General features: G+C 36.9%; 1 protein-coding gene across 22 annotated transcripts in view; it reads right to left on the bottom strand.

Moving 5' to 3' along the window:
• ESRRG (estrogen related receptor gamma) overlaps positions 1 to 14,012 on the bottom strand; it is a 371,041-nt gene that overhangs the window by 40,852 nt on the left and 316,177 nt on the right. For all 22 annotated transcript variants that reach the window (XM_041426700.1, XM_041426704.1, XM_041426712.1 and 19 more), the window contains 2 exons: positions 11,534 to 11,644; positions 6,774 to 6,935 (listed from right to left, as the gene is read on the bottom strand). In XM_041426700.1, coding sequence (XP_041282634.1) covers positions 6,774 to 6,935; positions 11,534 to 11,644 — 273 coding nt within the window. The remainder of the gene's footprint in view (positions 1 to 6,773; positions 6,936 to 11,533; positions 11,645 to 14,012) is intronic.

Here is a 14,012-nt window from a genome sequence, read left to right on the forward strand (position 1 = left end):
AAGTAAACCTTACTATATCCCAAACCCTCAGTCTAAAAAACCATCTAATTTTAAGAAAATAATTTATACTCCTGTTTAAATGCATGTTTCTAAATTAACCAGTGATATTCTATAGAAAACGGCCTCTTTTATGCTTGAAGTCTCCAGCTGCCACACAATTTATATCTCTTTCCTCCCCTCTTTGTTTTTCAGCCATTTTCCCTGAATGTCAAAGTCAATTTAGTGCATTTCACTTTGCTGAATAAATCAGAGGCGAAATCCTTGCTAAAAGTGAAAATTTGATTTGCTAAAAGGAGCTTAGGGCAACTATTAATCAATATATCCAGAGTGTCAAAGCTAAGGCCATGATAGACATGCATTCATTTGGAGATTGGTTGAGGCAGATAAAGGGGGACACTGGGAAAAAAAAAAGTGCAACAGCCAGACAGTGTAGTGTGAATGTTGGGGGCATGGGTGGAGGGAGAATAAAAAAGGCAACAAACAAGAAAAGGAGACAGTCACTCAGAAGGAAAAAGCAAGTGAACTTAATAGAGACATAAAGTCACTATTTAATTCTGATCTTGAGAGAAGAGCATTTTAAAGAAGGGATTTTTTTCCCTAAAACCCCTCACAATGTTAAAAGAAAATATTTGAGCCAAGTTTCCTTGTTACCTGTTACTTCAATTTTTTGACTTTATTATGCTTTTGGTGATGATTACTCTTAAATAAGCTTTTCCAAGAAGAGGTACAGATTTTGAAGTCATAACTAGCAAGAGTTTCAGGTGCCTTTGAGTTTTACTGCACATTTATTTTATATTTATGTATAATTTGCAGGTGATGAGATGTTTATATGTTTGAGATTATTTTTTTCCACCTCAGTTAATTTACTGCAAGTAAAAAATGCCAGAAGTGACTAACCTGGAAACTAAAGTGCTTTTTTTACCCCAGGACATCTATGTCTAGCATTATTAGAAACCTTCTCACCTCTCCAGTGCTGTCTCAGTTCTGAACTGGAACTAGCAGACACACTTAAGAGTGTGTGCATCCCTAGTTGTACGCAAAGCCTACCACTCTTTTGTACTGAAATCTGCTGGAATTTTGCCACTGACTTCAGCAACATATTCATCAAGAATAGCCCAACACTGTATCTCAGCTGGGTATGTTGAAAATTTTTAAAAACCTGAACAGATCATTTGGTTATTATGTTTTGCACAATATAGACAGACCCTTGTTTTGTTCTGAAAATGCTAGGTGACTTGTGGACATGTTTATTCATGCATCATCCTACCTCTTCCTCCCTACCTTGGCAAGATCACATAACCCTTTTCTGTGATACTGTTTTCAAAATATGAAAAACTAAAAACTTCCACCATTCCCACCACTTCAAATACCAGGATAGATGAACTGCTGGCATTTTAGGCACACTGCTTTCCCGTTCTGCTTAGAGAAACCTGAATCAACATGGTGATCTAAACCCTGGCAGTGCTGGGTGGTCCATCCACTCTAATGCTCAAAAATAAAACTGGCAGCCAATTGCTGATTTCCCATATTGTACAATTCAGTGCCAGAGGTCAAGGAAGCAATTCGTTCCTGAGAAACCTCTTGGCTGAAATCTCTACCCTCAAGGCCCAGGGAATGGCCTGCCTTAGATCACATGTCACACTAGTTATGAGTTCAGGAACATTTCCCTTGCAGGAAGAGCAGGTCTGGTTTCTGTACTTAAAGCATTTTTGTAGAAGGAGTTAAAAGAAAGGCAGATACCAGGCTTTTGATAAAGTGTCCCAGTTAGCACTTTGAGGAAGGGCAGGATGTCCTGATTCCCCAGGAGGCTCAAGTTATTATTCCTGCCAGCCTCTTAGCACCTCACAACTCATCCTCGATTCCATGTCACATGAACAGTGAACACCACATTTACATGCCCAGCTGTCTGTGGAAGGACAGGCACCCTGTGATGGGGTGCTCTCAGAAGCTGTAGGGCTGTGTCTGAAACGGCCCTAAATCCAGGTAGCAGCACAAGGACTAGGGAAGGCTGAGTTCAAAAAACAGATTTTACAGTGGCAGGCAGCATGGCACAGACATAAAGCACAGGCAAGACCTGTCCCCCTTGCAGAGCTGAGATTCTCTATGGGCTGCCCCAACAACAATCCACACAAGTGACTGTGGTCAGCTTTCACCTACATGGGGTGGTATTTCTGAAACACATGGTGAGAAAAGGGCGTTTTAGAAACAACAACTCTGCAGCAAATCATGCTCTTGTTGAATATTATAATGTTAAACTACATCCCTGAGAGCTGCTTTGGAAAGGAAAGCTTAATATTGTCCTCTACAAAGAGTATGCTGGAACAACAATGCTTCATAAAACGTTAACACCAAAATATTCAAAACATCCTTGTATGTGTTACATCAAAATCATGCTTTTTTTTTTTTTTTTTTTTTTTTTAATACTTAAACCAGCAGCAGTATCAATTTCTAACTATTCCCTTCCTTGAACACTGTTACTGCTAACAAAACAGGGACAAGAGCTGAAGACAAGCAGGCTTATTTTACTAAATAATGTAACTAGTTATTTTTGATGTATTAGTCTGATTTACTGTTTCCAAACAAATTTTTCATCTTAAGTGCAAAAAGTTGTTTTCTATGGTCTGGTTGATGTTTTTTCATGCATGCAAATTTTGTAGAGAACATTTTTTCTTTAGCTTCCTGTTATGCACATTTTTAAGAGCTTAATGCTCACTGCCTCCACTTAATAAGAAAAAATGTTGCATACTTTGGTGAATGTCAATGACAGAGTTACAAAAATCCAGCCAAAACTGAACTGGTACTGTGAGCAGGTATCAGCAGAAAACCACCCTATACAGCGAAAGTTTAATTAATATAATGCAACCAATGAAATGGAAACTCCCCAAAATACAATGTGAAGGGTAGGAAACTCAACTACCAGAAAATACTGAATTAAGAAAGGTTTCCGTATTTAAAAGATAACTAAAATAAAATTTCAAAAATAGATAATAAAATAAAACAAAACAAAACAAAACCAAAATAAAATAAAATAAAATAAAATAAAATAAGTCTTGCAGAGGCTTCCTAATATTATTTACAGTTTATTTAGGTCAGTTAATAGGAGTTTTGTCTCATCAGGCAGGAGATGAAGCAGCATCAGCCTCCCTCCCTAAGCACCTTCAGTATTTTACTAACGAAGTTACAGTACATCAGAATATTTTAATCTGACACAAAGAACAACAATAGATCTGACTGCTGGCCTGATAATCTTCTTATCACACCCTGTGAAACCTAGCTCTAATATTTGACTGAGCCTCCATTACTTGGCAACACATTCTAAAAAGGCCAACAATGGAGAGAGAATGAAGTGGAGTGTGGAAGTACCTCCATATCTACATAAAAGAGATTAGAGGCGACAGCGTTCCATTTTACAGCTCAATCATATTGTGTTAGCATGCGCTTATCCGAGCGCGGATGAAATTGAAAGAGAAATAAAAAAGAGTCAGGCAGATAGGAACCATAAAAGCGAGGCATGAGCAATTTCCAAGGATATAAAAGGATGCTAATGGCGGGGCCCTGTCATTCTTAAAAAGGGCTATTAGGGCACCATCATCTGTTCTTGTGCCCTTACGCCTCTCTAACTAAAGTCAAGCATTTCCTAATGCCATTGTGATCTTTTTCTTCTTCAGATAAGACATGGTCATGTTTCATAACAACACACTTTCCATTTATTTGATTTATAAATGCAAGGAGACTAATTCTATTTACTGATAAAGGCTTTCCACATATATTTTTCTTTCAATACTTCCTTTTGTATTTGGTATAGACTTTTTGTTCAATAAAAGCAACTACTGAAATATTTCCAATACAACAAAATTACTAATGATTTTATGAAAGGACTTGAACTTTGTATAATTTCAAAACATTTTTTAGTCTGTGACTGAAATTGGAAATGGTTGGCCGGGGCAGAATGAGTATTGCATTGTTACATTTTTGTAGATAATCCTATTAAAAGGCTTTTTTTCAGAAGAGCAAAAACATTGCTTTGGTTTCCTCCATAAAGACAAATTTTACATTGCAATGCTTTAGAGTTGAGATCTTTATTAGTTATTAAGCACCTGATATATATAAGGGCCTTTAATTACACTGAACCTTAAGAAATCACTATAGTAAAGAAAGATTTGCTGATTGCTGCTTTGCTGTGCTAGGCACAAATTCACTACTGGTGTAATTAATCGACTCTACAAGATTTACACCAAGGGTTTACTTAGTCTGCCAAGCTACAGTGAACTTTTATGCAATTTTCACCCCTTTCCTAATTCATCCTTTTCCCCATCCCGTTATGCTTCTGCCTACAGTAACAATTGTTAGTTTTGCAAACAGGCAGCACTAATGCAGGCTCTTCCAGACGTTGTTTTGTAAAAGATATCAGCTGAGCGTAGCCAGTGCAAGTTCATCAGTCTAACATACAAAACCAAGCTACAAAAGCTCATTGCATTTGCCCTTTAGCATGTCCAGCCCTTTTGCATTTTGATTTTTGTGATCAAATGACAGGCAACAAGCACAGATTTTATCACTGTCCTCTGTTACCTGAAGGTAAAAAGACTGTCTTTATTTCCTGGGGCTTTTTTTAAAAATGAAATCAGGTAAGTACACTTACCTAGGGTGGCTTTACCACTGTCAGTGTGGTTTGAGCTTACTTTACTAAAATGCAGTCTTGTGGCAGGTAAGCTCCTTGAGTGGCTCAGATTTTAAATTTTCATGGCCAGTTTATGGCATCCAATACCTTTTCCACACTAACCAAAACCATCATTTTAAAGGCTGCTCATTCTCATCCCTCTGCTCTTCCCATCCCTCCAGCCAAATCCAAGCCACACAGCATATTCACAAATAAGACTGACAGAAGTTCCCCAGCAACTGCTATGGAGCATGACTGACTTCTTTGAGAGCTACTCTATTTTGGTTAAGGTGATGTAGGTATCTTCCAAAGATGAAACTCAAACTCACCTGCTTAACTCATTTTGACTTAATTTGGGGTGCTTTATTAGCAACCAGTGTAAGACAAAGTAGCTCCTATAATACAGAGTGATGTTTAAATTAGTTTACAATTTGCTTGGGCTCATCTAGAACTGCTCTGAACAAAGCCATTCAGAAATGTCAGCTGTGTTCCTAACCACTGTAACAAATTGTTGCCTGAACGCTGCACACCTAATGACTTCAAATTAGCTGCACTGCGATATTGCCTGACAGTTCGTTACGACTGTTAGCAACATAGCCGGCGTATCATGACCAATAAATTGGTTTCAGTGTGGGCTGGGAAAGGGACTTCCATCAATTTGATTAAAGAAATTACTGTAGCATTCAAAGCATAAAGACAAACTAGTTTAAGGAGACAGAAATAAGTTAACTGTACCAGAAAAACATTGCTTGTGCTACAAGAGCTTGTTTATACACTGTTTGTGGCACAGAGAATGAGCAAATTTCAACTGATTGTTTCAAAGTCTGTAGGCCGTTGTCTTTCCTCTGAAGTAAAAAAAAAAAAAAAAACCACAACACTTCATAAAGGTAAAAATTATTATTATTCTTTGATTGTGTTTGCATATATATTGTGTTTATATTTATCCAAGATAGATATGAGAAGAACTGGTAAGAACAAAGGGGAAAAAATCCAAACAGCAAGAATATTTCTTTGCAATTTATTTTGAAACTACAAATAAAATATCTTTAACTCTGATAAACAAACAACTGACTGGATTATTTATTGTACTACTAAGGTGCCCCAAAATCACAGCTAAAATGAGAGTGACTTATTACTCTGAGGAATGAATGGTTATCCACTCTTATGCTTAATAAGGCTCCACTATCAAAATCAGAAAACTAATGAGGTGATGAAAACACACCAACACACTCACTCATCTGCTGGACAAGAAAAATACCTTAAGAAAACAAGAGAAAAAGCTGACCTTTTTTTGTGTGACTTTACCGTTTGTGAAAGGTGATAGACTGAGAACCCAGGAGACTTCTGTAAGTTTGTCTGCTAGTTCACAGAGCAAAAACACCTCAGCACTGGGGAGGGGCAAAAATACACCTGAAATGTTATCTGAAGGAATTGCTAATCTTCTGAGAAACTGCTTTTGATGACCCCCATTTTTCTTGCTAATAAGATTGCCAGTCAGCTTTTATAATATCAGTGCATTTATGTGATGCAGACTTCAGTCTATTCCATGCAGACCAAGGAAACACTAAGTTTTAAGAGGAGACTTTTTGGGATAATTCAGTTCTTTATAATGAATTGCTGGTACAGTTCAGTTCTCGCACTAGATCAATGGAAAGAACAATTCCTCTGTGCCTTGCCAAAATATAACTGAATTTTTTACCTCCTGTGGTCAGTAGTGGTGCATTTGCCTAACAGAGGAGCCAGACTTAAATTCAAATACTTCTGAATAAGATGACTACAGAGGAGAGGATTTGTATGACCCTTTATGCCAGGCTAATGCTCTGGATAGCAAGGGAAGTTTATCTTAATAATAGCAATACATGAAAAAAAAAAAACCCAAAAAACTCTCTAAGCAGCATGTGAAACTTATTAACATAGTAACACTCACAGCAACAACACTACTTCTTCCAAGGTAAGACACATGACCATCTAAACTATGTCATGTGGGAATATTCTGGAGCCTTAGGAAAACTTTATGCATTGTAAGGAGAGAAAAAAGTTGTATTTTTTACCAGCACAGAATAACCCATGCGATGATTTCTGTACATTAGCTATTTGCAATAAATACTGTATGTACCTGGAATATGCTTAGCCCATCCAATGATCACCACCAGTTCTCTGTCTGCCAGGTCACAAAGAGTGGTAAGTGCTTTGATGTCACTGTCTGGAACAGTGGGGTCAGGCATAGCATAGATCTTCTCTGGTTCAGCCACCAGCAAATGGGAGACAATCTTGTTATCTGTAAAAACAGTCCAGAACATTACAAGATCACCAGCAGCATCATTCTACACTTCAAACAGATGGCTCAGATTTCAAAGTGCACAAAAATGTCTTAAGACACTGAACCTAATTACACCTGATTGTAACTTCATGACCTCCTACAAGTGGTTACAGCACAAACAAATCTGATCCATTAACAATGTTTATCAAGCTCTTAAATAATAAATTCAATAGAACATAGAAATACATGATCCCTGTTTATTATTGGAGTACAAACATTATAGGAAAAGATTAATGCATTACAGGACATTTTGTACTGTTCAAATAGAAAAGTTTTGCCTTCATTTTATTACCTGCAACTGACCCCACCCCTTAAAGGCAGGGGTATTTTTGCAATTAGTCAATCGCTGAAACTTCTGTCACTGACCCAAACTACCATTCTTTACCTACAAACTCAGATTAATGATCTCCTTCTCATTTCTGAACAGGAAAAAATGCTAAAATCAAAGAGAAAAAAGAGTGTAAAAATAAGCAAAGTATGAAAGTATGCAAACTCTACCACAGAAAACTGGTTTTGTGCATGGAATGATACTTTATCATAGTCACACATTGCTTATTTTCATATATATAGCATTTTCATTCACATGTTAAATATTTACTTTTTTATTCAGTTGACTTGTGACATCTATTTGGAATAATCAATTAAGTTATATGGAAAAATGCAGAGAAGAAAAAAAGAGAAGAGCCCACAAGATTTACAATACAGTGTTGCTATTCTGTAAGTAGGATAAACATGAGCACTATATACATGTGAAGGCACAATGGAAATATTTTAGCTCTATACAGGGGCCTGATTTATTAGTCTGAGAAGGCAGAACTGAAAAATGGGAAAAGAACTAATTCATTAAGCCTCCTAATACAGGGTACATTACTACACTTCCCAATATATTTACATTTTACTTTCCCTGGTAGGTACATCTTTTGACCTCAAATGCACCATCAGAATTTAAAGCTCTAACGGCACCCTTTAGTGATTTTACATGAATCTGTTCCCTTCAGTGAGATAAAACATTATAAGGCTTGATATAAATAGGATTCCACTGTGAGAAGACACCAAGTATTTTCTGAGTGCAGAGAATGCTGCTAGAATTATTATCATTTTCCCTATCTGCATCTAAGTCACAGGACACACCACACTGTTCTCCTGGAAGCTGAGTGGGATGTGACTTGCCCAGCAGTGTTGATGCCTTGTCAAGGCTGACCTAGAACACAGGCTAGGCGGAGTTAAAGAATAAAGTAGATATTTATTAAAAGATCTCAATGATACATCTTGGGCAGCACAAGAGCCCAGCCAAGGCTGCACCCACGATGGACCCAAAATGGTCAACCAGTCCTGAGGTAAGTTCTAGTCCATTAGCATACTGGAGTTAATTGTCCAATTATAGCTTTAGGTTTTTGGTTTTTTCTCTCTTCAGTCCATATTGTATATGCTCTTGGGCCTGAAATTTGGATCAGTTGTCCTTGGTCCCAAGGTAGTGAAGAGAGCTTACTATCCCTCCTTAATATGAAACTCAGAACTGCACACTAAAGCAGTACAGAATCTGAAAAATATAAAAGCTAAAACCCAAGGCATCAGTGTCAGAAAGGATCTCTATTAGTCCATTACATATTTCCATAAAATGCTCACTTGATTCAGATTTCGGATACTTTACTGCTCTTTAGTGACACAGACTTCTTGACTCTGATCTACTGTCTCTGCAATTTTTGTCTTATTCCAAATTTGTGTGTCAGAAGTTGTGATGTATGTTAATCCTTCATATAATAAGTGTAAGAGCCAACTGGAAACCATCACATCAAGCTTGTTTTATTACAAGGGAATGTATTCATGCTTTATATGAACTATAGGAACTACACCAACTGATGCAAGTTTTGGTCTCAATAGTTGACTGATTATCAAACTGATTAATGAGGAATTCTATTCTTATTTACAAATGACAGATGGTAGTTTTTACTTATATTGGCAAACAGCCTTTACACATTTTTTTTAATTTTTAAACAGTCTTTTCATAACCTGTTCAATTTCACACAGAAAACATGTAAGTGAGAAAAGATAACATTACTTCTTTCCAAATTCCCATATTTTTAAGGGTTAGATAAAGAGGATAAATTAATTAAGTGTTTCTTAACATCCAAACATATGCAGCTGAGGACTTCTACTTTTTGGTTTTTTAAACCAAATAAATGAATGAAGAAGCACTCTCATCCACAGGTTCTGGGGTTTTTTCCCCTGCAGCAGAAGAAATGGCCAAAGAACAACTTTCATTCGTGTATGAGGCTTCTCACCAGAGGCATTCCATAGATGATTTAGGAATATTGTCTATTTTGACTCAGGATTTACAAAATCTCAAATCCTTTTTATTTTTGCAGTCAATGAAATCGACGGCTGGGCCATTAAATTCTATGGTGAAGCTGGAAAATACAACAGAGACCAGAAGTAGGTGTAGAAAAGATCCTCCAAACACCTGCTCCTTCCTTACAGGGGGAAAAAGCTACATGTATTGGCACATGCATTAACACAGAACATAGAAAAATTCTGAATGTACTCAGAAAACTCCATCACTCAGGAAATTGAATAGCCATGAGCACTGTTTCAAGGTAAATCTTATTTAATGTTTCCCTAATTAGAATCAATAGAACCCAATTTTCATTCCTGTGCCTTTGTTACGCACAAACTATCAGTCAGGGTCCAGAAAATCTCCCAGGCTACTTCCACACAAAACCGATTCAACTGTTTCAAGTCTGGACACTTATCTGCCAGGATTTGAAAATTAAGTTTTAAAAATGTTTATGACAAAATTGTTTGTACTTTGACAAGCTAAGAAAAAGGGAAGGACTCAGATAATGAGTAATGATTTATGAGAAGGTTAGTCTATCTCAGACAACTGGAGCTTACAGAAATCGGTGCAGTTATCGCCTTATAGGTAATGTAATGCACCACGTTGCAATAATCTTGGGTTTACACAGAGATTCTTGTATTTCAGTACAACTGCATTAACCTCTGTTCATATCTTAAGCACTTGGGGCTTTTGGGTTGGATTGGGTTTTTTTGTCTGTTTGGTCTTGGCTTTTTTGGCATGTTAGGCTATCAACATTCTACTCAATGACAATATCAAGTAAATGAAAAACTGACAATCTGTGCACCCAGGAAAACTAAACCTCTAATGAAATTAAGCATTAGAGTTTATTAAATTTTATTGTATTATCAGAAAGTTTTTATTATAATGTGCAAAATCTGCTTAGTGCAGCCCTAGATTGTATTTACAGAACAGTGGGACAGCTTATGGAGGCTGAGTAGAAGATGCCAGATTGGACAATTGAAGGAATATAATCAGCATAATGTTTTTTGGAAAGGCAAAAGGAAACTATGCCATATGTTCACTTAAGCCTTAATTTTATGTAAAACTGGCTGTTTTTTCTTTGACACAGCTAAAATGCCCTTTCACTTACAGTTCAAAGACTGTTTATTTGCTCACTAGATCCCCATATGCTCAAACGTATTGTACACAGCACTGTCCCCTACTGGGGAACACCATCAGAAACAGATTCCATTTTCCATCCAGCCAGGTATTTTCGAGGGGCTAAAACTGACATGTCTGTCGTCAGATGATTAGGGGCAGAGGCAAATGGGAGACAAGAAGGAATTTGCCCTCCTTATTTCACCGGCTTATTTATCCATGTTAGGAGTAAATTAACCTCCACAACAGGAGCAACAGCATGTGTGTATTCCCATTTGAATTTGGAAGAGTTTACAACACTTGATACAGAGCCTGTGTGTCATTGCAGGGTAATACACCAGCCTCTTGCACTACAGCTATAATGCTATTAAATTTACTTCATGGAATTAGTACAGTCACTGCTTGAGTTTATATAAGCTGCAAAGCAAAACCCCTAACTATTTTTAGTTAATCGCAAAGAGGATGGACTTGTATTTTAGCAGTGAGATGATCATCTCTTTCTCTCTTAATTTCAGCCTGGAGAGATACAATCAAGGACATTATTAAAACATAACAAAACAAAGCAAAAAAAAAAAATCCATGAGGGCACTAGAGCCCAAACTACCACTTTCTGCTTTGTTATTAGTGTGGCATATTGCTGTTTTAATCTAATACTAGGTAGTGTATTAATCTATAGGTATGAATTAATGAGGCTCTTAATGTATTTTCACTGGGAGGTTGAGCAGTCAAACTCATTTAGTTAGTGAAAACTACAAAAATCACTTTCTTGTGAAATCTGAAAGTAGAAGCTTCAATGAGCTAATGATCACAGTTTGAACCATTTTATGTACCACTGAAAATAAAGATAACCTGTAAATGTAAAATTTGCACTGCATAAACCATGCTTTTATACACTTCCACCTGTAAAAACACTCTTGGTTCAACTCCACTTGAGAAAGATGAGCGTATTTAAAACAAAACCTGTTAACAGTCAAATTGATATAGTCTTCATGGTAATATTTTCTGACCAAACCCTTGTTGAACCCAGAAGGAGCTTAGCAAACAGGGCTAGGAGTCAATAGCCTGTACTGAGAGAGAAATGCTCTGTATGTGGTGTACTCACATGGCTTTTTTGCTGGCTGAACTAGCTGAGGGTTCAGGTATGGGCTGTTCTCTGCATCTATTCTGCGCTTGTACTTCTGGCGACCTCCACGTACTCGGTCTAGGCGCACACCTACATTTGGAAACACAAGCAAACATATAATTAAATACATTATGAGCATGCCTTTCAGGTAGAAATCTTCTATTTCCTGACTTCCAATATTTATATTAAAAGTATGTCTATTTCAAAAGATTAATTTTAGAAAGCATGGGAAATCAGCATTACAAGTATTTGCAAGCAGTTTAGAGTTCCACGCATGCAAGACTAAGTATACAACATAATTTCCTGTTCATTTAAAAACATTCATTCATTTTTACATATTATTAAAAACAGCTAGCAAGTTTAGTTTCCATTTGAAAGAGCCTAATCTTAAGTCATCTTTGCCAGAAGCAGAATTTCAAAGCTGTAATAAACGCCATGGATACAGAAGCATAACATTATGAGCAGAGAAGTACAAAGTATTAGAACTTTAGAAACAATGAGTCCTGTATACAGTTTAGATAGTCAAAGCCAAACACGGCCAGACATGGCCAGAGGATACAAAGTAAGTGTCCCTTGAAAAATAAGAATATATATGTGGCTTAAAGACTGAAATTGTTCATGAGGATTTGAAAGAAATTATACAGTTGTGTATTTAGATGTCATCAGTAATGAATTAACATTTGTGTTCTACCTCCAATACTGTTCATTCCTTCAATACATCATTCTGCTGCCTGGTTTGTATGGATATATAGAAATTTACCTTCCTGAAACAAGCTATAGCTGCTCTCATTGACAAAATGAAACAGGTGAAAGGGTGCAAAGACAGTAGGTCTTACAAAACAAGGAAATATTTTAATTTCTTTCTGAGTCACCAAGGCAGATTTCCAGACAGCCTGGATGAACGTGACTAAAACCAAGCAGTAACATAACACGGAAGTTGAAGAACTTGGCACATATGCAGGACAGCAGGACAAGTAATACCAAGCGCAAAATCTGTCCCTGATGACACGGATTTAACAACACAAGAACGGAAGGACACATTAATTATCAATGGCCCCTGTGAGCGATGTAGTAAAGCGCAACTCACATTCTCACTTTTCTTTTCATTGTCTATTTCAGCTCTCCTCCCTCTATGTCTATTTTCTATTGCTGTTATTGTGCCCCACTCTTCACTTCCCATCCCTCTGATCTCTCCCTTACACACAAAATACCACAAGAACTGGCTTCTGGACAGCAAGGGAAGCCACCACCAAAGAAATTACAGTTCATGTGCACAGCAAGAAGAACACAGCACAAAGTTTATGTGCTACCTCTGAACCTGCATGGGTAGCACAAACCAGTTACCAGGAAACATCTGTCAGTCCACTTTCCTTCTCAGAAACCAAAAAGGATTTTGTAAGAGAAAACTGTTTTGTGTTTTACCAACTAGCCAGAAATCCAAGGCCACTATTTTTGGGGTGGTATTGCTTTTTTTTTTTTTTTTTCCTGCCTGTATTTCCTGGGTTACTAACACAGAAAGGAGATGCTTGCTTTAAGGACACAACAAACACCTGCAAGTATAATTCAGTGAGTTGTATCCAACAGCGGTCAATAGCTTTTGTTCATCAGGAAAGCGGGTAATAATCACCCCTACTTAACAGTGAAATTTCACCTGGTTTACTGCAGAAGACAGTGTATGTCAGTCCATCAAACTCAAGAAGTACATTTCTTATTCTATGTCTCCAGTGGCATTTATGGGGATCACAAGACTTAAACAGTAACACAGATGAACCACATACCCCAAGAGGTCAGTGCATAATTATGAAGGAAATGTTATTTATGGTAGTTACCTATGTAACTTGTGACTGATTTGTGGTCTAAGCTTTTAGATATAATTTTTGCTGATTCAATCAACAGAGCACAGTTCCTTTTGTTTTAATTCTTTTTAAGTTATATCTAGAAATGCATGAACTACAAGACCACTTTAAAAAACTGACAGCTCAGACCTTTCAGAACTAATGATAACTCACTGTTCTTCACACTTGAATTGGGAATTTGAGCTACACCTGAAGCAAATGACATCCAGGACAATACATTGCCATAAAAACAAACAGCAGAAGACCAAGGTTTGACAGTTGAATATTCAGAAATAGGTAGAGGATTAGAACAAGCCACATGCAATATTGGTGGGATAATGAAAAAGACTGCCCAGCATTTGAAGAAAAATAGATAGAAAATGATTTCTGCATAATTCAGATGCCATCCTTCTTTCTGCTTGGGAACAGAATTCATAGTGATAAAAGATGGATAGCATCAGACATAAGTATGTTTAATCAAAAAGTAATGGAACTGAAGCTTAAATTAAAATAATATAAATCTACCAAGATGAACAATTTTTTTTACCTCCTTTGCATTAAATGAGATACACATTCAAGCCATTCATACACTCAATGGAAGGAAATACAGAAAAATGTCACAA

The sequence above is a fragment of the Onychostruthus taczanowskii genome, unplaced genomic scaffold (genome assembly GCF_017590055.1).
Source record: "Onychostruthus taczanowskii isolate IOZ18803 unplaced genomic scaffold, ASM1759005v1 scaffold93, whole genome shotgun sequence".
Lineage (NCBI taxonomy): Eukaryota > Metazoa > Chordata > Aves > Passeriformes > Passeridae > Onychostruthus > Onychostruthus taczanowskii.